At 38.3% G+C, this 22,570-nt stretch overlaps 1 protein-coding gene across 2 annotated transcripts; it reads left to right on the top strand.

Annotated features, from left to right (window-relative positions):
• Positions 1-2,806: 2,806 nt before the first annotated feature.
• LOC145219129 (zona pellucida sperm-binding protein 2-like) lies at positions 2,807-6,311 on the top strand. 2 transcript variants are annotated; one of them, XM_080086514.1, is made up of 7 exons: positions 2,807-3,052; positions 3,289-3,454; positions 3,587-3,744; positions 4,005-4,176; positions 4,814-4,884; positions 5,364-5,545; positions 6,224-6,311. In XM_080086514.1, the coding sequence occupies exons 3-7, from the start codon at positions 3,599-3,601 to the stop codon at positions 6,253-6,255; spliced, it is 603 nt and encodes a 200-aa protein (XP_079942640.1). In that variant the 5' UTR covers positions 2,807-3,052; positions 3,289-3,454; positions 3,587-3,598; the 3' UTR covers positions 6,256-6,311. The 2 variants fall into 2 exon arrangements, with proteins under 2 accessions (XP_079942640.1, XP_079942641.1); XM_080086515.1 differs by lacking the exon at positions 2,807-3,052 and having other exon boundaries at positions 3,170-3,454.
• Positions 6,312-22,570: the final 16,259 nt, after the last annotated feature.

The raw sequence follows: 22,570 nt of genomic DNA on the forward strand, positions 1-22,570 counted from the left end.
TGACCAAATTCTTGTTGCTTATTTCAAATGTTGTTGTGACGTATATACCGTGGTATGTCATAAAATGACGTAAAACCTAGCTAAAATAACGTTACTAAGGCGCCCATGCACGGCAAGAAAATTATGTTTTATAGCTTAAAACAAAAAAAATTGTTTCTCCTGAAATTACATGTCACTGCAGCGCAAAGTGTGACGTCATATTTGGTAACTGATGTGGAATGGTCGAGATAAGTTTATTTGCATGGTCAAATAAACATAGCGACACAACAGCACTAAAACAATCACCAGGCCGGAAGGAAATAGCTGTGAAATGTTAAACGTTATCAAGGGTAAATAAAACAAAGAGAACAATTAGTAGATAATGTCTGAACGCATTGTAGCGACACCATAAAAAAGGCGTCATTTAACTGCGGCTCATATGAAAGGAATGTAGGCGCATGGCAAACACGACTGGGAGAAATGTTAATGTTTTTAGTCAAACAAATGTATTTATGAAACGAAACAAAATTTTAAGAAACGAACTTTATTCCATTTTTTTGTGACTAATTTTAGATCTTGTTGTAACATCTTTTGTTTAGTTTTGCAATTGGGGATTCTCAGTGCAACCGCGGGCGTTTAGTGAGCGGTCAGTTTGCAAGAACCATTCCACCGGATTGCGACACATTTGCTTCAAGTTTTACTCATAATCTGGGATCCACTCGAATAGTGGCCCGTTACCTTTCCGGTTTCCTGGCTCAAAACAACTACTGTGAGGTATCCTAAATCTTAAACTTTAGCCCCTAGCCATTAGTCCTTAAACCTTTTACCGCAGGTTTACGAGGACAATGACGACTCGGGTAAATTGGCTGGAATCATAACTGGTGGAGGGAAATCCTTTCCTGTAATACTTCGAACCCCATCTGCCTATGTGAATTGTTTGACGAATCTCACCACGACTGCTGTCGTTTTGATTATTCACGATGGTAAGTCAGATTATATTGATTTGACACTTGCACTTTGTGGACTTTTGCAGTTAGTTCGAATTCCATCGCAAACTAGATTTTTCAAGTCAATGCCTTGTTATACGTAAAGGATTTAAAACCAGTTTAATTCAGAACCACGGAAAAATTTCTAGCTGAGCAACAAGTACAAACGAAGCCCAATAATTTTTGAAAAGTGAAACCTCGCCACATGTGGCAGTGTTGAAGTTCTGTTTCTATAAATTGTTCGTTCAAAGAATGGAATAGAATGAATTAGAGTAAAATAACATTTGTAACACGAGCAATTAAAAATTTACATGGCACACGAAAAATAATTCCTACAGACAAGTGAATAATTCCTACAGACAAATTAGACTAAGCTTTACGACAGAGCACAGACACCTCTTTGAAACGGTAAATATCCCAAAGTGCTAACAGTTGGGACTATTTGGTTGCGGTAGGGCATTACCATTTAAAATTCAACAAAACTCCACCCTACCCCCCATTAGCTGCCAAATTAATAATTTAACTCTATGCGTCACCTATCCTAGTTTCGCTGAATTCAGATACGCAACTCACTGCCTTAAGTAATGTACAGTAGGTATCATTTTAAAAGTGAGAGACGGAGACTGGGCTAAGGTTAGGAACTAAGTTCTTTGGTTGATTTTATTGCTATAATTATCTTTAAAGTCCCACCTTAACCCTAATAGATCTAATCGTTAGTGTTGTCACACAAATGCATTTGAAATATTCGCGTATGCCCTTTGCGACACCTAACGGTATGTAGAACTTTTTCTCGTGTGATTTCTTGTGTTAATAGATTTTCTGAATATAGCAAGATCAACCGAGCGTCCAAACCCGACCCAAAACGAAAACTCCTTCCTTCCTTTTCCGATATACTAAGGGTACACGAAGTAAAGTTAAACTTGTTGACCCCTAATTACATTTTAGCTGAAACGTGTGGAGAAAATGTTACTGGCACAGTGTATCATTTAATGTCACCTAACTTTCCAAGTAATTACCAAAACAACGCTGGCTGTGTGTGGAGATTTGAAGTTGAAGAAATGACGTCCTTTGTGTTTCAATTTTCCTCTTTCGTCACTGAAATTGATGCTGACGTTCTGTTTGTGAGTTGACTGTTACTTACATCAATGTCATGAAATTAAAGTAGTTTACCTCGCCAGCACATCCTGGTAACAAATTTGTTAACTTTAACAACTTTACTTGTTGCCAATAATGATCACAGGTTAATGTATGCTATATTAATGTAATGGGTGATTTTAAGTCCTGGGTTCAAACTGATTTTTTCCCATTATTTCGACTACTTTTGAACCAGTCCCCATAGTGTCTTTCTAATGTATACCATAATAATTTAGAAGGGTTTTTAATCCTTATGATTAACAGATTATAATCTATTCATCTATTACTATATTTCTTATGGAAACATTTACATTCGTGATAATATTCCTATACTCAAAGGCAGTTGTTCTAAGTTATTTTGTTTGCTTAAGCATTACCAGGATTTTGGGCTGTGATGATCTAAATTTTATATATTGCCTAGTTTAAGGACGAAAATGACAATGTACGAAGTCTTACTGGGGATCAAGGAGCACAAGACGTTCGTATTAATTCTACAATTCTCACTGTTTTGTTCGTCAGCGATGGCAATGTAACTTCAATGGGATTTAATGCAACCGTCATTCTTAAAGGTGACTTCTTTGTTTTTTTCCAAGTGGGAATATCAGGTTTTATCTATCACGCTTCTCTGACTATTCCACCAAGTTTCTGACTTATAGAATTTGTTTTTAAACAGCATTATAGAACCTTATTTAACATTACAGACCTTGTATAATGTGAATGATAGAGTTTGACTATCCAAACTAATTACACTGGCATTTTTAGCCACCAATCGACGAACATATCCTAGATATAGTCGCGTACAAATTCAAGATGACGTACTACAATTTTGCCCTAAAGACGTATGTAAACTGGGACTCAAAAAGCTTCTCTTAAATCACCTTGCAGGTTTGTCAACCATCACTTTAGAGCCGCCGCCATACGTTGAATGCTGAGAACAAAATTTTGACTATTACGTAAGTTGTAGATTTTTCATTTAAATCGCTTTGTTATATTGTGTCATGTTAAACATATTCATACTTTTCTCTTAAATAAGTTGCAAATGTAGCTTAATATTATCTGTGCAAATCAGCCTCCAAACAAATGTCCTCAATCCAAAATCAACTACTCTGTTCAGACAGTACGGGATATGCAACTGACTGATTCTCTTTTATGATTCAAAAAACATGTCCAATTAATTAAATTTTTGCAGAGTAACACCTCACGAACGACAAACACTTGATTATGAACTTGGTGACACACTTTACATCGCATTGGACCGGGAAACTCCCCTTTCACAACTCAATGACAACTGCAAGGTCACCGGGTCAGATCCGGTGTTCGTGTTTGACTTGGGGGAGTGTGAAGCTATCTATAAGGTAACATGCGATAGTTTGTCGCCATACGGGTTATTTATTGGCATTGCAGTAATTATTTTTGCACTCAGTGATGAAGTGACACCATATATTTAACGTTATTGCTCTTCTGAAGTTTTTGACATGTATTTGCAGAATAAGAACGATATGGTGTCGGTGTCTTTCCTGATCTGGAGATTCCTAGCTCCATCTACTGATCCGATTCAACGTGACGTTCAAAACATGCTTAATGTGACTTGTCTATTCAACGCCGACAGTCTTCTCTCGTCTTCCAATGTTCAACCACATATCGAGTAAGGATACTATACCAAGATATGTCACTTGACACATGCTACCTGTCCCATATCATATGACAATAAAGTTTCAAATAAGGAATAAACAGCTGAATACATTGTTTCTAATGAGGAATAAACAGTATATAAGCTAATGCTGCCAGGCATAATATCAAGTTTGTAGAGCTCTTTTGACAAAGGAATAAACAGCTGAATACACTGTTGTTATGCAGACATTTTCAGTAAGTAGTTCATGTCTAAATCTTTCAAACTTTGCGCAGATCCGTTGAAACTTCGGCTGAAAATACAGGAACCTTTGATGTCTCTCTAAGTCTTTTCACCAATGAACATTTCAACGAGAGCTTGCCCGAGGAAGTCACTGTGCCTAGCTACATTATTGCTGAAGTTAAAGTTGATGAGATTTCAGCAAGCAATGACGACTTCATTGTTCAGGTACGTAGAAAACAGACAAAGGTTTAGCGCCAATAATGTTGCCATGTAAATCACATTACGCCAGGCCCGTTGAAGGTGTAATACCGAATCACCCTGTCACCAAGCAATCTTGCTTGAGATGGGAACGACCCCCGTCAGTCTTCCTGGGACTTGCGTTCTAACAACTGAGCAACGAAAGCTCAGTGGGAAACCGTCCAATGTCAAATATTCAGCTCTGTTTTTGCCTCGAATGCTGCACATTTTCAATACGTCTGGCGTACTAAAATTTTAAATTAATATGTAGGGTCGCTGGTCTGCACAAACACTTGAGGGCTGATCCCAGTTATGAATTTGTGCTTCCAGATGTAGTACTACAATTTTGCATTAAACATTTCATAAAATTTTCACATACGATGTGTATAAAATCATCATCATAATCATCACATTTATTTTCAGTTGCGTATAAGGTTATTGCATTTAAATATAACATAATAGGCAAGCAACTGTTAGATGGCGAAGGGACCATAACTTTTTTTCGACATTTAAATCATTATGCTATTTTCGAATTATTTTGAACTGTATTGAAAAACAGATTGTTTTCGTTTTTTTCGCATGATTTAAATGCAACTTACAATCTAAGTATAATTTTTGTACACAGCTTGAAGAATGTTGGGCAACACGTGTTGAAAACTCCAGTGGTTTACCGAGTTACCAGATTGTACAAAGCGGGTGAGTTTACTAACATTCGACCACTATTTTTAACGTTATTTACTACGTTCCTTTTATATATATATATATATATATATATATATATATATATATATACATTTTCTATTATTGTAATAACTAAGACAAAAAATGGTAGATACAAGTAAGCACAAATGAACAAACAGGTAAACGCTACGTAAAGGTGGTCAATTGGAGGCCAAACCACTCAACTAAGCACTCTGCACATTTTTTTCTTTCAGTGGCAATTATCCCAACTGTTTCATTATTTTCAAATCGTTAATACATGTGTTCACAGTGTATTTTCATCACAAATCGGGCACACAAAAAAGTACAATTTAATAATGGTGCAACAGAGCTGTGGGTATGTGTTCCAATATACAGTAAACTTTTGCAAGCAGTCCAAGAAGTAACATTTTCCAATAGGGCGACAATTTGCAAGCGCGGAACTATATTTTTGTGACCTGATTTTTAAATCTTAGGTGCGATGCGCCACCAAGTGGAGGCGACGCTCTAAACGCAAAGATGTTGATGCGAAACGAACTTTGCAACTTTCAAGCTGATGAGCTTTGTGTGGACAAATTTCACCGATGCAGAACAGTTTATCTACATCCACTGCGACGTCACCATCTGTCAAAATTCAACTGGACAATGTCCTGGACAGGTGAGTTGAGTTGATAATATTTCTCTTCCAACAAGAGACACAATGGAAGACTGTTCACCGATTTAATAGTTTACTTTCACAAACCGTAAGTTGTTTGTCACTGACATCTTTCAGACAGACTCGATGTGTTTAAGTTTATTTCAAGTTTTAAACTAAAACACCTAAATCAGTGTTTCTCAACCTGCGGGTCGCGACCCCCAAAGGGGTCGCCAAGCACTTTCGAGGGGGTCGCGAAGACGCAACCCAACTCGGAATGATTTTATCCGTATCAAAGAAACTTTCCCTGTGACTTCTGTTTAGCATAGTAACTCACACGACCGTTTGATTTAGAACTTGCGCAACAAATTTTTTTGCGATTGTATACTTCTATAATTGCCGTTTTTGGCTTTGCTTAATAAAAAAAACACGAAATAGTGAAATGGTCAGTGAAAATGACCCACAAACACAATTTTAAGGGTTTTCTGAAGTACAGCAAAACGCCGAACTATTGCAGTTACGTTAGATTGCAAATGTGTGAAGAACACAATCAACACCCTGGTGATTAAACTTCTTGTGTGCGCGTGTAAAGGGGTCGCGTGGTTTAGAAAACCTCTAAAGGGGGTCGCATAGTAATAAAGGTTGAGAACCACTGACCTAAATTCATGATGCAATAACTTTGGGGCATTAATGTATTTGCAGACATGTGGAGGTGTAGGACGAAGATCTGTTGACAACAATGGACGCAACCAACGACTTTCTGCAGGACCTGTGCGCATCTTACAAACTACCAAGTACTTGCTTGTGCAAGGTAACAACACAACAACTAAAATGCCTTTTATCCTACTTTCAAAATCTTATTTTAATGTGCTATTTCCAATACCTGCGTTCATAGGCGAACATCAGTTTTACTAAATACGCAACCAAAGTTACTGGCAAAATTTGTTTCATTTTTATCTTTGAAAGTGAAGAAGTTGTTATTTCCCCCTTTTTTGTTTAATGTTTAGTAGACGCCGGTGTATGCTGCTCGATTCGGTAAAGCTGTAGTTACAGGTCTGGTGTACGGTAGTATTTGTATGTAGTATTGTTGACCAACACAAGGATTTAGTTAAGTGCAGGTTTTTGTAATAAACTTGCCCTCACACAAATATATCTAAGTTAAACATTTTTTATTGCAGACACCTCGGGAGTTAGTGTTCAAGCAAATAAAGTAGCTGGCAACATCTTCCAACTTGGGATGTTTATTCTTCTGGCTGCTGTAACTATCGGAGCTGGTTACCTCCTATGGAACAAAATTGCCCCAAACCCATCATCTAAACAAATCCGTCTGTAGACATAAGTTTTCACGTATACTCGAGATTGTTATGTGTTTGCATTCTAAAATTTGTCGTTTGGGATTTCATTGGGTAACACACACTCTTTGTCGTACATATAACATAAACGCTCAAATCGTACGTAAAGTACGTTTTGTACTGTAAGTGAAACTTTAATTGTGAAATATAATCAAATCTAACTGAAGTGTTGTTTTTTATAAACTTGAGCTATATATTAACTTACCTGGGATAACTTAGTACGGCTAAACAGTATAAAATGAAAGGAAATTTAACTTGACAGCTTAGGTCAGTCTCGATTGGTCAAATCAAAGTTTGTGACACTTGCATTTTTGCTTATAGTGCACCAAACTCACTTTATTTTTAGATTGACGATTTGTAATATAGTGTAGCTGCAGCGCGTTTGAAATTGTCCACCAATTGTGCCCTCCACTATTTTCTTATGTTTCCATGTCAAACGTATAGCGTACGAGTTTGTGTGACGTCATAAACGATTCAGGTAATTCGGATGAGCTTATTTGGCTAAACTGTTTTGGCCGAACCCAATTTTAGCCGATTCGGTACATCTCTACCAGTAACTCGACGACTTTACACAGTGGGATCATTTTTTCCTTCGGTACAATGAAGAGGAAGCTGGCTTGTAGTAACACATTTGCCCCGCATTGTTCGCGTCACAATGTTCTGCAGCACTAGGCATTGTTTGTTTGACTTTATGCCAGCCAGCAGAACCGGAGATAGAATGAATCTTATAATTACATGACATTTTTGTAGGAGCGTCCACGTAATTTAGCCTCTAATATAAGGTAGAGCTACTAACACTAAGCTTGGGCTGGCCCCCGGCCTGAGAACTTCTGGTAGGCAGCGCAAAAGAGCATAGGCGTTTATGGTGCTGTCTCAGTAATTATTCTTACCATGAACCCAAATTGATGTAACAGCACCATAAACGCCTAATCTCTGTTGCGCCACCTACCAGAAGTTCTCAGGCCAGGGGCCAGCCCAAGCTCAGTGTTAGTAGCTCTACCCTAATATAAAGACGATGTGAATGTGACGTATAAATCAGTATGGTTTATTACAAAAGCTGTATATCATATCAGCAATTGCAACAGCTTTATAGTCGCTGAAACAGTTTTGTTATTTAACGAATCTCCCGCAGACAATAAAATGTATAAAAGAAAGATTCTTGCTTCTGATCAGTATAATATTGGACTGTTTCATAAAAACAGATAAAAGCATAAATCGTTTCTTTTAATAACAAAAATATATATTTCGCCTTAATAAATAGGCATCATCAGTTTCTGCAAAAAGCAAACATGTAGTAGGCTGTCGATAAAAAGTTGTGAAAGCTTTGTCCATTCTCGTTTAACGAAATAAAAAAAGTAAGTTACAGTTCGAATGTTGTAATATCCCTTGTAAACGACCTTTACATACCCATGTGCGTATAGGGACTGTCTGAAGATGACTTTGAATCAGGGGTGTCCAACCTTTTTGGCCAAAGGGCGGTTTACGAATGATTGCGCGGGCCACTTAAGTGTTACGGCTACATGCTAGTTTGGAGTCTTAGAAATAGCCGTCTTATAATTTCTAATTAAAATCCTCACACCGAAATTTCAATCTTAGAAATGTGTATTATCCTCGTTTACAGTTATAAGAACAATAAACACACCAAGATATAGTTAAGTCAAAAAAGTTTTTTCCACACGTTGACATTTCAATGTGACGTTTAGCACTGTTTTTCTCTCACAAGTTTGGCAATATTCGGTGAGATGGACGATGAAGCAATGCGAAGCGATTTAAAAAAAAAATTTCGTATGGCTGTCAGAAATTACTGACCAATAAGCGTCAGTTACTGTCAATCTGGGGTGAATGAATACTGCAGAGACAGTAAAGAATACCTCTAGCAGCTTGAGTAATGGAAAAACAATCACCAACACAAGGTAGGCAAGACTCTGTATCTTGTGGGTCAGACGTGACGAGTCTATACCCTAATCTTAACCGCAATTTGGTCGAAAAGGCGTTATGTCACGCCCTAGAAAGTCAGTCAAGCCGCAATCCGCAGAACGTTGGTTAGCCTAATCACATTTACGTTACAAAGTGTAGTTACACAGTGCCAGCAAAGTTTTTAATCACAAGACAAGGGTATCTGGTGATAACCATTCGGTGTCCATCGCCAATATTGCAGTGCATTTTATTGTCAAAGACCAAGAACGGTTGCTTCTGACACGAACTGGCCTTTTTAAACGTTTTATTGACGATATTATTTGGATATCGTTTGGCGAGAGAAACACTTTGAAAATCTTTCGGCTCAAGAAATCTTGCACTAACCTTCCTATGTTTAAAAACCACCTGCGTAGGTGAAAAACTAGAGTTCTTAGATGTTTCTCATGTTGCTTGTAGCGAAAGTCCAGGCTTTTTTACTACAGATCATCAAAAGCCAACCGCTATAAACCGGCTTTATCTAAACGGTTTATGCACCACCTGCCACATGTTTTTAAATCAATTGTGGTTTCTGAAGCTACTCGAATGAGAAGATAAAACGAACGTGCATCAGGCTACACCAGTAGTCTTGTAAGATAACGCCAAAAGGGCCGAAAATCAGATTTTTTCTGACACGATGACAACCGACGTCATCAACCTCGCTCGAAATAGGATCAACGTGTTCCAGGACAGACTCCCTCTACGAAGCCCGCACAAACGGCGGTTTGGGCAACAGGTTTTCCCAATCTGGTTAAAGCAAATCAAGGTCTAAAGCCCAACGCCAAAGTAGTTTACAAACGGCCCTTAACTCTTGGTGGCATGTTAACCACCCCCTGGAAAATCGCGCTGGCGCTAACTACCACAGAAAATGGAACATCAAAACCGTGCGGAGCTTGCGCTTTGTGTGGTCGCTTAAAAAAAATATCAATCGATGGAGTTTCCCACTACCACGTTTAGGACAAACAAACGAGTTTTCAAACTTCGGCAAAACCTAACGTGCAAAAATTATGGAGTTCATGTGGCAACATGCTCAACTTGCCAAGAAAACTATGTTGGACAAACAAAAAACAAGTTTTCAACCAGATGGAACGCGCACAGAGCCATATGGAAAGCATGTGATCTTTCCAGTGCAAAAGAACAGGCGGCAATGCTTCACCATTATCACCAACATCACCCGACGCTCCTAGACAAAAGACCAGGCATCGATCAATGCTTTTGAGTCACATTTTTAAAACAACCAGCAATGTGCATGTTGGACGTATGTGAAGATAAGTGGTATGGTAAAATCAAAGCCACCATAAACGTCGCAAACATGACCCTGCCACAGGTTAGATAACAAGTTTGCAGGTTGCTTGCGGAAGGCACATTTTCGGTCACGCGTTTGTCTTATCGCCTTTTTCCACCACGTTGCTTTTTTGTTCTTCATGTCGTTATGTTGTATCCGTTTTAACGTTTGATTTAGTTGTCGAGAAGTGTTTTGTCGTTGTAGCAGTCTTTTATTATTATTTTTACATCTTTTATTGCCTAAATAATTCTATTATATTTCTTGCTTAGAACTGAGGATGCCATTATATCGGCGAAATCGATATTATTTATTTACAATACATTGCAACACCACAAACATAGATTGATTTAGGTGTACTGAAAGCTTCAGTTTACTAAGTTATGATTATCTGTAACTTGAAACATCTGTATTGAGCGCACGTGGGTTCAGAACGATTTCTGCAAAAGCACAGTTATATATGATTTCTCATGGGATTTAAAGTCACATGTCAACCTTTCCTGGAAAGTTCTGTTAGCGTTACTTGCTTTTTGTTTCCTGTTTGGCATAATCTATATCACTGCTGAGTGCGAAAGATGTTTTACTGCTAAATGCATTTTGCGCGAGTCTCTGATACCAGATGTATGTCAATGAACCAAGAAACATTACTGACTGACTCTTGAAGCACGAGTCAGATTGTGACGTAACAATAAGAAAATTGTGATACAGTGCGCATTGTGACGCAATAAAAGCAGCTTGAAATAGTTGTGTATTACTACTCTATTAACAAAGAAATAAAGCACACAATCAATGCCAATTTTTCAGAATGAAAGTTCGCCATAAATTAAGTAGGCGATTAAGTTGCCAATATGAGTCATTTAAAAAAATACTACGCGGGCCACTCAAAACCTTCCGGCGGGCCACGGGTTGGGCACCCCTGCACTAGAGAATTAACAAATATTCACACTTCAAAATCTATTGCGGCACAAACAAAATCAAAGTTTGAGAATTAATCACACATTCACTAGCATAGACGGTGAATGAAAAGGTCACACGGCAAGTAAAAAATGTACGTGTAGATTTTGGAAAAACTTCTGAAGCAAAACAATTTTGAAAAAAAGCAAACAAAGAAAAGACTTGACGCAATTGCAGATCACTCAAAAGTCACGCATTTGCAAACTTCTTTGTATTGTTTTGGTGCCATCAATGTTTCAATTTATAAACATGTGCTCCGATTCTAAAGTTTTAGACACCAGGCTACTGAAAAAATATGAAAATTTGTTTTAATGCTTAATCGCTGGTCTGTGACATCGGTGCGTTTTTTTGTATGTGTGTGCGATTTTATTGGGATACAATTTAAATGTTTTAAACACATACTTACGTGATCTGAATAGATTGCCTTAATTTCATCTACGTTCACTAAGTTGAAAATAGCTTTTTTCGAATCAATATTTTCCTTCTCCCCTGTCAAGCTGCAGGCAGTAAAAGTGCACAAGTACATTAGAATCCCTAAAATAAGGATTCCAGCCTCTTTGGCCACACCGACCAAAACGCACGTCAGTGGTGCAGCAAGAATAACCAACGCAATAAACCGTACGTCCAAATGATGTTTTGAAACTACAAATAAAAAAATTCATTCACCAGAAACACCCACTAACAGCCGTTTTCTTTTTAACTTCATTCCGAAATTTAATCGACCATTTCACATACTATTTGTATATATTGAGGTTTTTCACGGTTACCGATTCTTGTTTACTCTATTCGACTTGTTTAAAGCCGAAATTAGTACCGAATTCCAACACGAGATTGCTATTTACATTTTTAAGGGGGCCACAGGTCCTACAGGGTCACTTGGATGGCCACGAGGCCAAAAAGTTACTTTGCTTTTTCAAAAGTGCTACGTGTTACAAGTGTGGAAGAATAGGTCACATTGCATCAACTTGCAGAAACCGAACCAAGAAGAATTTTAACTTCATTACTTCCGAAGATGAACAGGTGCCTGTAAAATGTTGTTTTAGTTGTTTGAAGTTTAATGTAACTAAATGTCCGCTGGTTACAGAGTTTCTAGAGGTGTTTGATGACAAATTAGTGTAGGAAATATTGGGGGATCTGACGTTTGAAGTTCCAAAATCCGATTGCAAGCACGAAGCTTTGGTTGGTTTAGTTTGTGCGGTTGACAACAACGGTAATGCCGATTAAACGCGGCTTGACGTAATGTGATTCATACGCCCAACCGAAGTCGAATCGAATCGAATAATGTCCAGGGCTGGGGCGAAGCCCAGTCAATTCTGCCCAACGAGAACTTGAAAGATACGGTATATAAACACATATCAAAACAACGTCATTAAACTACGCACGTGGGATCTGTGATTGGCCTGGAGGTACAGAACGTTTACATCCTGTGTTCAAAACATCAATTAGTAATTATATGGGATGTACCTCTGCGGTCTCACGCAATCAAACACTTGAGGTATATAAATCACGTAATGGGAAAACTTACAAGTCACGTCCGCTCTTACTAATGACGTCAGTGCGAATATTAGGTCATTTACGTTACATTAGTCTTCCTCCAAAAAGTGTTTTACAAGAAACATGCACAAGTAAGAATTGCGAGAAAACATGTGAAAACAATTATGACATACAAAAGAAAAACATTTAATTAACCACACCAAAACTGATACGCGTTAACTAACAGTAAATTTGTCATAACGCTTGCGCGTCTCTCGAGCTCGGTTGTCGACAGTTATCCGAAAATTCGAGAATCGGGCTTAGCAGTGGTATGGGAAATTTAAATGTCCTCCTTCATTGTGCCACAAGTAGTTGTATGAATTCACATTTCTGCAACAATAAAATAAACAGCAGTACACGTACAAAAACAGTTTGCTTTGTGCTAGAGCAAAATTTAGATGCAATTACAAATAACAAAACATCACTAAATAATAATCACTTTTACTCTACGTGGTCAAAGTTATTCACGCAATATGCTTCAGTAAGCAACATCTGAGGCAGCTATGGCCTAGTAAAGATATCTGGTCTAGTGTCTAATGCATCATGTTTCCAATTGGGACGCCATCTAGCCAGTAAAGGTATAGCAACCTTGTGAAGTGTCATGGGAGAATATAAGTGCGGGGAAAAGCATATCCCGTCAAAAATAGAGCATGTTGCTTGTAGACAATAAGGACTGGTGTAAAGCAGGTACGCGCGAGAAGCTAACGTATTTCTCAGAACCACGAAAAGTAAAAAATTGTGGTGATCAGTCACAATCGCTACCAAGAGCTAACTTTTCCTCGGTGGCATACTAGAGAACAAAGTGTCTCAACTCGAAAAGTCGAGTCTCCACGAAGCTAATGGATATCGAGACAAGCAAAAGCGATAATAAAAAGCTTAGTTTTGGTATTAATAGTTCAAATTAAGTGTGTGTTTTCACAATAAGTAGCTTTTAAACTAGCACATTACAAATAAAGAGACAAACAAAAGGTGTTAGTATAACATATCCCAAGAATGGGGTAGGCAAAGAACTTAATGACATAACAAAAACAATAAGGAAAACTTAACTGGTAAGAATTCAAGAAGCCTCATCGTTGAAGTCGTGATTCATGACGATGCTTGTTCCGTTTGTTCAGTAATCCAGTTATAATAGACAGTTCGTGTTTCCGATCTCCGTACCTCGAATAGTACATATCCTCCTTAACAGCTCGAGCTTGATTGAATCGTCAAGAAATTGAAAGCTCGTGCTCTTGAATGCTTGTGGATTGATTGATTGATTGATAGTAACCTTCTAGCACTTGGCAAGGCTTAGTGCTTGTTCGTCGACTCGTCGTAGTCGAAGCGATGCTTGATGGTTGCGGGGTTAAATTGTACCGCTTGCTTGATTGTTGCTTGACGCTTGAATGGATCAGAAGGTTATTTGTTGAATGGTTTAAGAAGGATTATCTTCGTTTAGATGATGAAAGATCTTCCGACCAAAAGTACAATTGTTTTGGTACTCACGGTCACAGTTGTTGTTGTTGTTTGACGTATTTCTTCTTCTCTTCTTGCAATTTACTGCTGGTAGCAAATCACGTCGGGGTACACCAATTGTAGGAAATACGTTTGGTTCTGAGGTTTGAAGTTCCAAAATCCGATTGCAAGCACGAAGCTTTGGTTGGTTTAGTTTGTGCGGTTGACAACAACGGTAATGCCGATTAAACGCGGCTTGACGTAATGTGATTCATACGCCCAACCGAAGTCGAATCGAATAGAATAATGTCCAGGGCTGGGGCGAAGCCCAGTCAATTCTGCCCAACGAGAACTTGAAAGATACGGTATATAAACACATATCAAAACAACGTCATTAAACTACGCACGTGGGATCTGTGATTGGCCTGGAGGTACAGAACGTTTACATCCTGTGTTCAAAACATCAATTAGTAATTATATGGGATGTACCTCTGCGGTCTCACGCAATCAAACACTTGAGGTATATAAATCACGTAATGGGAAAACTTACAAGTCACGTCCGCTCTTACTAATGACGTCAGTGCGAATATTAGGTCATTTACGTTACATTAGGAACGTTAAAAGGAATCAAAGGCAAGTTGTATCTCAAATCTAACTCAAAACCTGTTTTCTGCAAGGCAAGATCACTTCCATACGCCATAAAGCAAAAGGTTGAAACTGAATTGGAGAGGCTGACATCTGAAGGCATTTTGGAACCAGTTACCTTACAGTGAGTGGGCAACACCTATCGTACCAGTGTTGAAGAAGGATGGATCAGTAAGATTGTGTGGAGATTTTAAAGTAACCTTAAAATATTTGCCACGTTGGCTGGAGGAAATCGTTTTACAAAACTGGATTTAAAAAATGCGTATTTGCAAATGACCATGGAAGACGATTGTAAACATTTTCTTACCCACGAAGGACTTTTTCGTTACAACCGCCTAGTTTTTGGGGTCGCTTCAGCCCCAGCATTGTGGCAAAAGGCTATGGATCAAGTACTGCAAGGTTTGAAAGGGGTACAATGTTTATTAGACGATATGATAATCACGGGAGCAACCGATGTAGAACATACAGAAAATCTTAGAAATGTTCTCAAACGACTGTCGGAGTATGGCTTGAAAGTCAATCCGAACGAGTGCGAGTTTTTTAAGGATCGAATCGAATTTTGTGGTCATGTGGTGGATAAAGAGGGATTGCATAAATCGCACGATAAAATTAGGGCAGTGACAAGTTGTCCAACCCCACAGAACGTGTCCCAGTTACGTTCGTTTCTTGGCTTAGTTAATTAAGGTACCTGAAGGTATGTAGGCCCGGAAGGTAAAAAGGCCCATCACTTATATTTTTAAATATGGGAGGAAAAAACTTCCCGCTCTCATCCGATTTTAAACTTAATGCGAATTTACACCATGTGCGAAGTTTTAGCTTTGTTCGTTCTTTGTAAAAGTTGCTACGACCAATTAAAATCCTTACCCTGTTCGTTAGCGACTTTTTGTAATTTCAGAAAACTTCTGAAAGCAAATATTGACAGGTTTAGTTGTTGAAATGCAAATTTTGTCAAGATATACGTGAGATGGATCATTGTAGTTTGTGCAGAATATTGTTTGAGTTAGAAATAGAAACTGCTTCAGGATTAATTTGATAGGGTTTTGTATGTCAGCGACTGGTGGCAATAAAGCCCATTAAATTTTAGTGCCTAACATAGTTAAAGTGAATGGCATGGATGCAAATAGTAAGATAAAACTATAATAAGCTTATGTATTAGGGTCTGTTGTATTTTCTTTACCAAACACAGTAGCCAGTAACATAGATTAATATAATTCACTATTACAAAGTCAGAAAATAAGTAATTGAATTGCCAACTTTGCTAGTCAAAGTAGCGAAGTTATGTCATGATTTAGATTCAATTTTTTGTTGTGTAGCTGCAAATCTATGCATATTAGTCATAACGGCAAAGCGGCGAGCAGCATGGTCTGAAGCAAACCTTAAATTAGCTATGGGGGCAGTTGAAGGTGGATTAACACTGAGAAAGGCAGAGGAACTGTTTCAAATACCAAGGAGAACATTACGAAACCGCATTAAATCAAAAGTAACAGAAAAACGACTTGGGAGGCCACATACTTTGACAATGGAACAAGAGAAAGAACTATGCTTGAGAATAATAAGATACAGTGAGATTGGTTTGCCTGTCACAGCCAGTATAGTAAAAAGTTATGTTTTTGAATTTTGTGAAAAAAATAACATTACAAGTCCTTTTAACAAAACAAAGCAGTCAGCTGGGCGCTATTGGTTTCAAAATTTTTTGAAACGACACCCTGAATTATCTATCAGAAAAGCACAGTCAATGAATCCAGGAAGAGCAATTAAGCTAAACAAACATATTGTAGACGATTATTTCAAAAAGTTGAAAGTTGTTTTGGAAGACCATGACTTATTTGACAAACCTCGCTTTATTTATAACATGGATGAAAAAGGTTGCCGCCTCACATTGCACCATCAACAGGCAGTTTTGGCCCAGAAAGGTACCAAACGAGTGCATCCAGTTGCTCCTGAGCATGCTGAGAATGTGACTATTGTAGTTTCTGCAAATGCATCCGGAACTGCGATTCCACCAATGATTATATACAAAGGAAAACGTTGCAAGCCTGAATATTGTGATGGATTACCACCTGATACACTAGTATGTATGTCTGATAAGGGAAGCATGACAACAGACTTGTTTCTTAAGTGGATTGACCATTTTGCAAAGTTTAAAACAAGTGGAACCGTTCTTCTTATATTTGATGGTGCAACAAGCCACATTCACCATAGTATTGTAGATGCTGCAGTAAGTAGAGATATTATACTTTTTTGTCTTCCAAGTAACACTACACATGAGCTTCAACCAATGGACAAATCTGTATTTCGCTCTTTTGAACATTACTGGGATCTGGAGGTTTTAAAATATTGGCGTGCTCACCCAGATCGATCAATAACAAAGACAAGGTTTGGATATATATGCACCCCTGCATATAACAAAGCATTATCTATTGGCAACATTGTTAATGGTTTTAGAAGCACCGGAATTTATCCGTTTAACCCTGATGCCATTCCAGAAGTTGCCTTTGCACCTAGTTTGGTGACTATGGAGGAGGTGAACTCATCTGAAAGAACTGAACGAGAAGAGGTTTTCACAGAACTTCAATCAACTTCAGCAGCAGCTGAAGCATCACCGAACCCACAAAGTGCAATCTTTTGTCCTGAGATTTTTGATGCAACTGCAACAAGTACTCCAAGGAAAGGACAGGTTGAAGAAAGCAATTTAGTTGATGCTATAGCTATAAATGACCGGGAAGACGATTCTTTACACAGATTTTCTGTCAGTTTTACTGAAATAATGGCAACCCCAAAAATTAGGAGAAAAAAAACTACACGCAAAAAAAGCCTCACTTACAAAGCTCAAGTCATGTCAAAGAATCTTTTTTCAGCCCATGACACAGCACCTTCTGCAAGAAGTAGTAAAGCCAAAAAAATACATGAGAAAAAAAAGAAACAGAAACAACTACTGGCCAATAAGAAGACAAATGCTGGTAGAAATGCATCTTGGTTTTGCTCGGTATGTGAGGAAGACACTACATTGAGTATGAGGCAATGCATGTCTTGCAAAGTTTGGTTCCATGAGGAATGTGTGGGATTGGAGTCCGATGATGAGGAAGACTTTATATGTATGGACTGTAATTAGCACTATAAAAGAGTGCCCAGTGTGTATTTGTTTCAGTGGGTTTATTTGTTTCAATATTTCGTTTAGTTTTATTGATGATTGAGTGTCATTTGTTGGTGGTGGTTTCACACCACCAATGGTTGGTGGTTTAATTCGTTGGTGGTGGTTTTAATTTATAAACTACATGTCCTAAAGTTTATTATGAAGCTTGTTAGAACTTTATTTTGAGAGAAGTAAAGTAGAAAGGGGTTTGATTAATTATATAACACTTAAAAAACACAAGAAAGTTTAGGGCCTTAATAAAAGCACAGGCATGTATTAAGGCCCGATTTAAAAAAAAATTAAACAGTTATTCTGGGAAAACAAAACTTGGAAATTTTCCTAAAGTCGGACGGGTGATCAGTGTTAACCCTTACAACCTTCATGCCAAATTTGGCCAGAAACTATTGAACTGTTTTTCAGTTACAGTCAAAAGTTTGCTTAATGGGCCTAGATACCTGCAGGTACCTTATTATCATCGATTTTTGCCCAATCTGTCAACCCTTTTACATCCGTTATGTGAACTTTGAGAGAAAGGTCATAAATGGAACTGGTCCTTGGAATGCGCTCAGTCATTTGACAAAGCTCGTAAACTTATGGCTTCTGATAAGGTTCTTACACATATGATGTAAATTTGCCAATTAGGTTAGCATGTGATGCATCACCGTACGGCATTGGAGTAGTTATGTCTCATGTAATGCCGGAAGGCTGTGAACGACCTATTGCATACATTTCGAGATCTCTGTCGAAGTCCGAGAAAAACTATTCGCAAATTGATAAAGAAGCTTTAGCTATTGTGTGGGCGGTGCAAAAGTTTCACATTCACTTGTTTGGCCGACATTTCACGCTGGTGACAGACCATGAACCTCTTACTTCTATATTTAATCCAAAAAGAAGTATCCCTGTAATGTCGGCACAGCGTTTGCAACGTTATGCTTTAATTTTGTCCGCTCTTAATTATTCCATAGAATACCGCAGTACAACTCAACATGGCAATGCTGATGGTTTATCTAGATTACCGCAAGGCTTCACTGAAACTTCGTGCGATGCTGCGAGCAGTTTTTATTTCAAGCAGATTGACTTTTTGCCTGTAACGGCTGATGAGATTGCCAAACACACACGCTCGGACAAGATTTTGTCACGGGTGTTTGCTTGTGTGACATCGGGCAATTGGGTGCAGGAAAGTGACATCATGGCGTATTATTTTTGAAGAAACGAGTTATCTACATATTATGGATGTTTAGCCTGGGGACCCAGGGTGATTATTCCAGAAAGTTTAAAGTCTTCTATTTTACAGGAATTACACAACGGACACCTGGGCGTTGTGAAGACGAAACAAATCGCTCGAAACTACGTCGTGTCTGGTGGACAAACCTCGATAAACACATCGAGGAATTGTATAAAAACTGTTCGGGGTGTTTACAAAACAGAACGCACCAGCCATCGTAAAATATCACCCATGGCAAACCTGTGTTAAACCTTGGCAACGCATTCACTTAGATTTTGCAGGTCCTGTACAAAATCACATGCTTTTGGTGATCGTGGATGCCTATTCCAAGTGGCCAGAAGTAATCCCGATGCGTTCCACCACGGCGGCTGCAACCATAGACGAACTTCGCAACGTTTTCTCAAGGAACGGTATTCCTGACAAAATTGTTTCAGACAACGGTCCTCGCAATTTAAGAACACGGCTAGATCCTTTGTTGTCTGGGGGCGGCCGTTAGTTTATTGACATCATCATGGCCCGTGGCTATTGTGGACTGAGTCTAGTGTGTTTCCAGTCCTGACTTCAGAGCGTATCAAGCGGTATGACACCAGCACCAAAAATAGTAGGATTTAATTGATACACAAACATAGCCAGGGCTACTTTTCTTAGTGCAGGGTAATGTCTTTTTTTGCTTAGGGTTCATCTCATCATGAAAACATAGCTGAAGTTCTTGGACTTACACAATGGCATGGAGCAATGGGGATCGTAATGAGACTTTTGAACTTTTTGAATGACTATATTCCGCTGGTATTATCTCTTGTACTTCGAATGGCACATGAAACATCAGACGGGGTTGCATACATTCACAATTGTGTAATAGACAGACGCCTAATTCATGGAGATATGAAACCAGAAAACATTCTCCTCACAATTGGCCCAAATTTCAAGATTGCAGACCTAGGCTGTGCCAAGCTGGCCAATTTTTACTGGTTCAACTGCCAACCAAAACAATGACCCACAAGAAATGACATTGAGGGTGCACGGCCAAAGAAAGAGCAAGATGTGTTCAGTTGTTCTATTATTTTTTATGTAATGTTATGTCGCGATTTACCATATTCATCAGAAGTTCTTTTGGGAAATGATTCGAAATAGGATCCGATCAAACTGTGAAAGGATCCAAGAATCCAGCCGGCACCGCGACGTCGAAATGAAGTTAAAATATGGTTCGGACCAGACGTCGGTTGCACCAAGATTTTTTGGTCGAAAATGCAACAAATTTTAGGAATTTCGACCCTTGACGACTTTCACTAACGTTAAAATCCCGTTGATTCCTGACGTCTTTTTACATTACATATTTAGAAATTTTAGGAACTTCGACGTCTAAGAACTACGTTGATTTGACGACTTTCACTAACGTTAAAAACCTTTTCCTTGTGCCGAAAAGTCTCAAAGACGGAGGAAATAAAGTCCAAATATGCAATTTTATTTTGCCTGAGAAATGTTTCTGTTCACGTCCTGAAACCAGCTTGGACTTGCAAACATCCCTTTTAAGATGCCAAGATTGTGGCTGGAATGTATATTATTGTGTTTCAGGCTGGGAAGATGTGCATCACTTTCACATTAATTTAAAGCAATTTATCCGTACGCTTAGTCTCGAACAACACGTTTCCACTCATGGATTTTGCATGGCAATGTTGCATGAAAATACACCAGGAAATAATTGTTTGGTAAATGTACATCTATGGCAGAATTGAAAGGATAAAGTTTTAAGCTGTTTAAACTTAGCAGATAAAAGACCTTTCGAAGATTTTGCTAAATGAAGTCCTTGAATCTTGCAGACACCATGTCTATCAAATTCAAAACAACTTGCCCTCAATTTTACAAAATTTGGATGACAACGGGTCCCAATGTCCAGCTTGCAAAGGGGTAGTTGTTTTACCAAAAGATTAGCAAGTGGCATAGTTCATGATAAGGAAATGTAATATGTTTAGGATCTAACATGTGACGATATGTATTGCTTTGATGGAAATTTTGGCTATGTAAGAAGGGCTGCTGGCAAAAGTAGTGCTTCTCCCCATCATTTTTCGTAATGAAGGGATGTGGATGCCTTTTTCAACAGCTATGCTAATGACACAGCATCAAAAACAGTAAAACCCAAATAAGAACACATAGTTATCTAATTCGTGAGTACATTTTGGTTTCGTGTAGACGTGTAGTGATATTAAAGCTGGATCCAAAATCCGCTATGTCAACAAAATAGCTAAACTTGATGTAAAAGGAATTTTTGGTGTATGTTGCAAGCATGCATATCCAAAATAGTTTGTTGATATGAAACACGGGGAAAGGTTAGTAACTGCTCTATAATCATTTTGATGTTTTTTTTTAATAAATGCTAGCCTGTCAATGCGTTTAGGCTAGGTTAACCAGTTTTCTTTTTGAAAAAAAATATGGAACAAAACAAAAATGCGGACATAAAGATATTTTATGATATAGCATGTAAACTACAGGAACACATAAAGTTATGTGTGCCAGAGATGGGTTTACCTTTTTCAACTACGAACTAGCTTAAACAAGATTTACACCAGACGCGTTCGACGGCAAGCGCAGACGGCGTATTTTTTTCGCTTCAAACGACTGACGGCAAAGTTAAATCAGATTTACTTGCAGACTGGAGTGCTGTGCGCACTACTTGAAGACTGGAGTGCTGTGTGCAGAACCTTGTTGCAACATGACAATTTCGTAGTTTTAAATTAATTGCTTGAGGAAGGTTTATGTAATATTTACTTATGGTAAGGGTACAATTTGTCTTTCCCTGATATTTTTTTGAAATGTGTCGCAGAAAAGAATGATAGATATGATGAAAGGTACAATAATGTTGGTTTTGTGTTGTAGACTTTTGTTAAAATAAACTTTTGCTAAAAAAACAATTTAATTCAATGAAATGCTGATACAATTGGTGCAGGATTCTCCCTGTATATATGATTCTGGTAGCAGCCAGTACAAGGATCAGAAGCGGAAAGAAAATGTGTGGAGAAATATTGCTCAACAAACTGGCCAGACAGGTAAGACTTGAAGCCTGGTAAATTATTTTTATCATGACATGATTATCATTGTTGTAGTTGAAACTTGCATAAAGCGCTGGAAGAGTTTGAGATAGAAAATGCACACAAAGTGGTGGTGCTGCTGCAAATCTACCGGGGTGGGAGCACTATGAGGCTCTTAAATTTTTGCAAGATCATTTGAGACATAAAGTGTGAGTGATTTTTAAAATAAATAGATTTTTTTAAAATGTGCTCTGTTAACAAACGTGGTTTCTTGGACTGTCGGCAACTTTCCCCAAAACCTTAAGTCCAATTATTGATTTTGCACAAGATGGGACTACACCTGAAGATGGTATTTTTGTATTTGTTTGGTTTCAATCAATTCAACTTAACATATACCGCCTTATTTTTTGTTTTCATCGCGTGAAAAAAGCTGAAGAGCACAACGAAAAATGCACCATCACCACCGCCCTCGTTTGTTAGTGTTGCAATACATTGCGCAACGTGACGTAATTGCCTTT

This window comes from Phallusia mammillata, chromosome 3 (assembly GCF_965637545.1).
Source record: "Phallusia mammillata chromosome 3, kaPhaMamm4.hap1.1, whole genome shotgun sequence".
NCBI classification, from domain to species: domain Eukaryota; kingdom Metazoa; phylum Chordata; class Ascidiacea; order Phlebobranchia; family Ascidiidae; genus Phallusia; species Phallusia mammillata.

Coding starts and splice junctions, on each gene's coding strand:
- LOC145219129 (XM_080086514.1), top strand. CDS start 3,599: ATGGTGTCGGTGTCTTTCCTGATCTGGAGATTCCTAGCTCCATCTACT. Junction 3,745..4,004: donor AATGTTCAACCACATATCGA/GTAAGGATACTA, acceptor AACTTTGCGCAG/ATCCGTTGAAACTTCGGCTG. Junction 4,177..4,813: donor ATGACGACTTCATTGTTCAG/GTACGTAGAAAA, acceptor TTTTGTACACAG/CTTGAAGAATGTTGGGCAAC.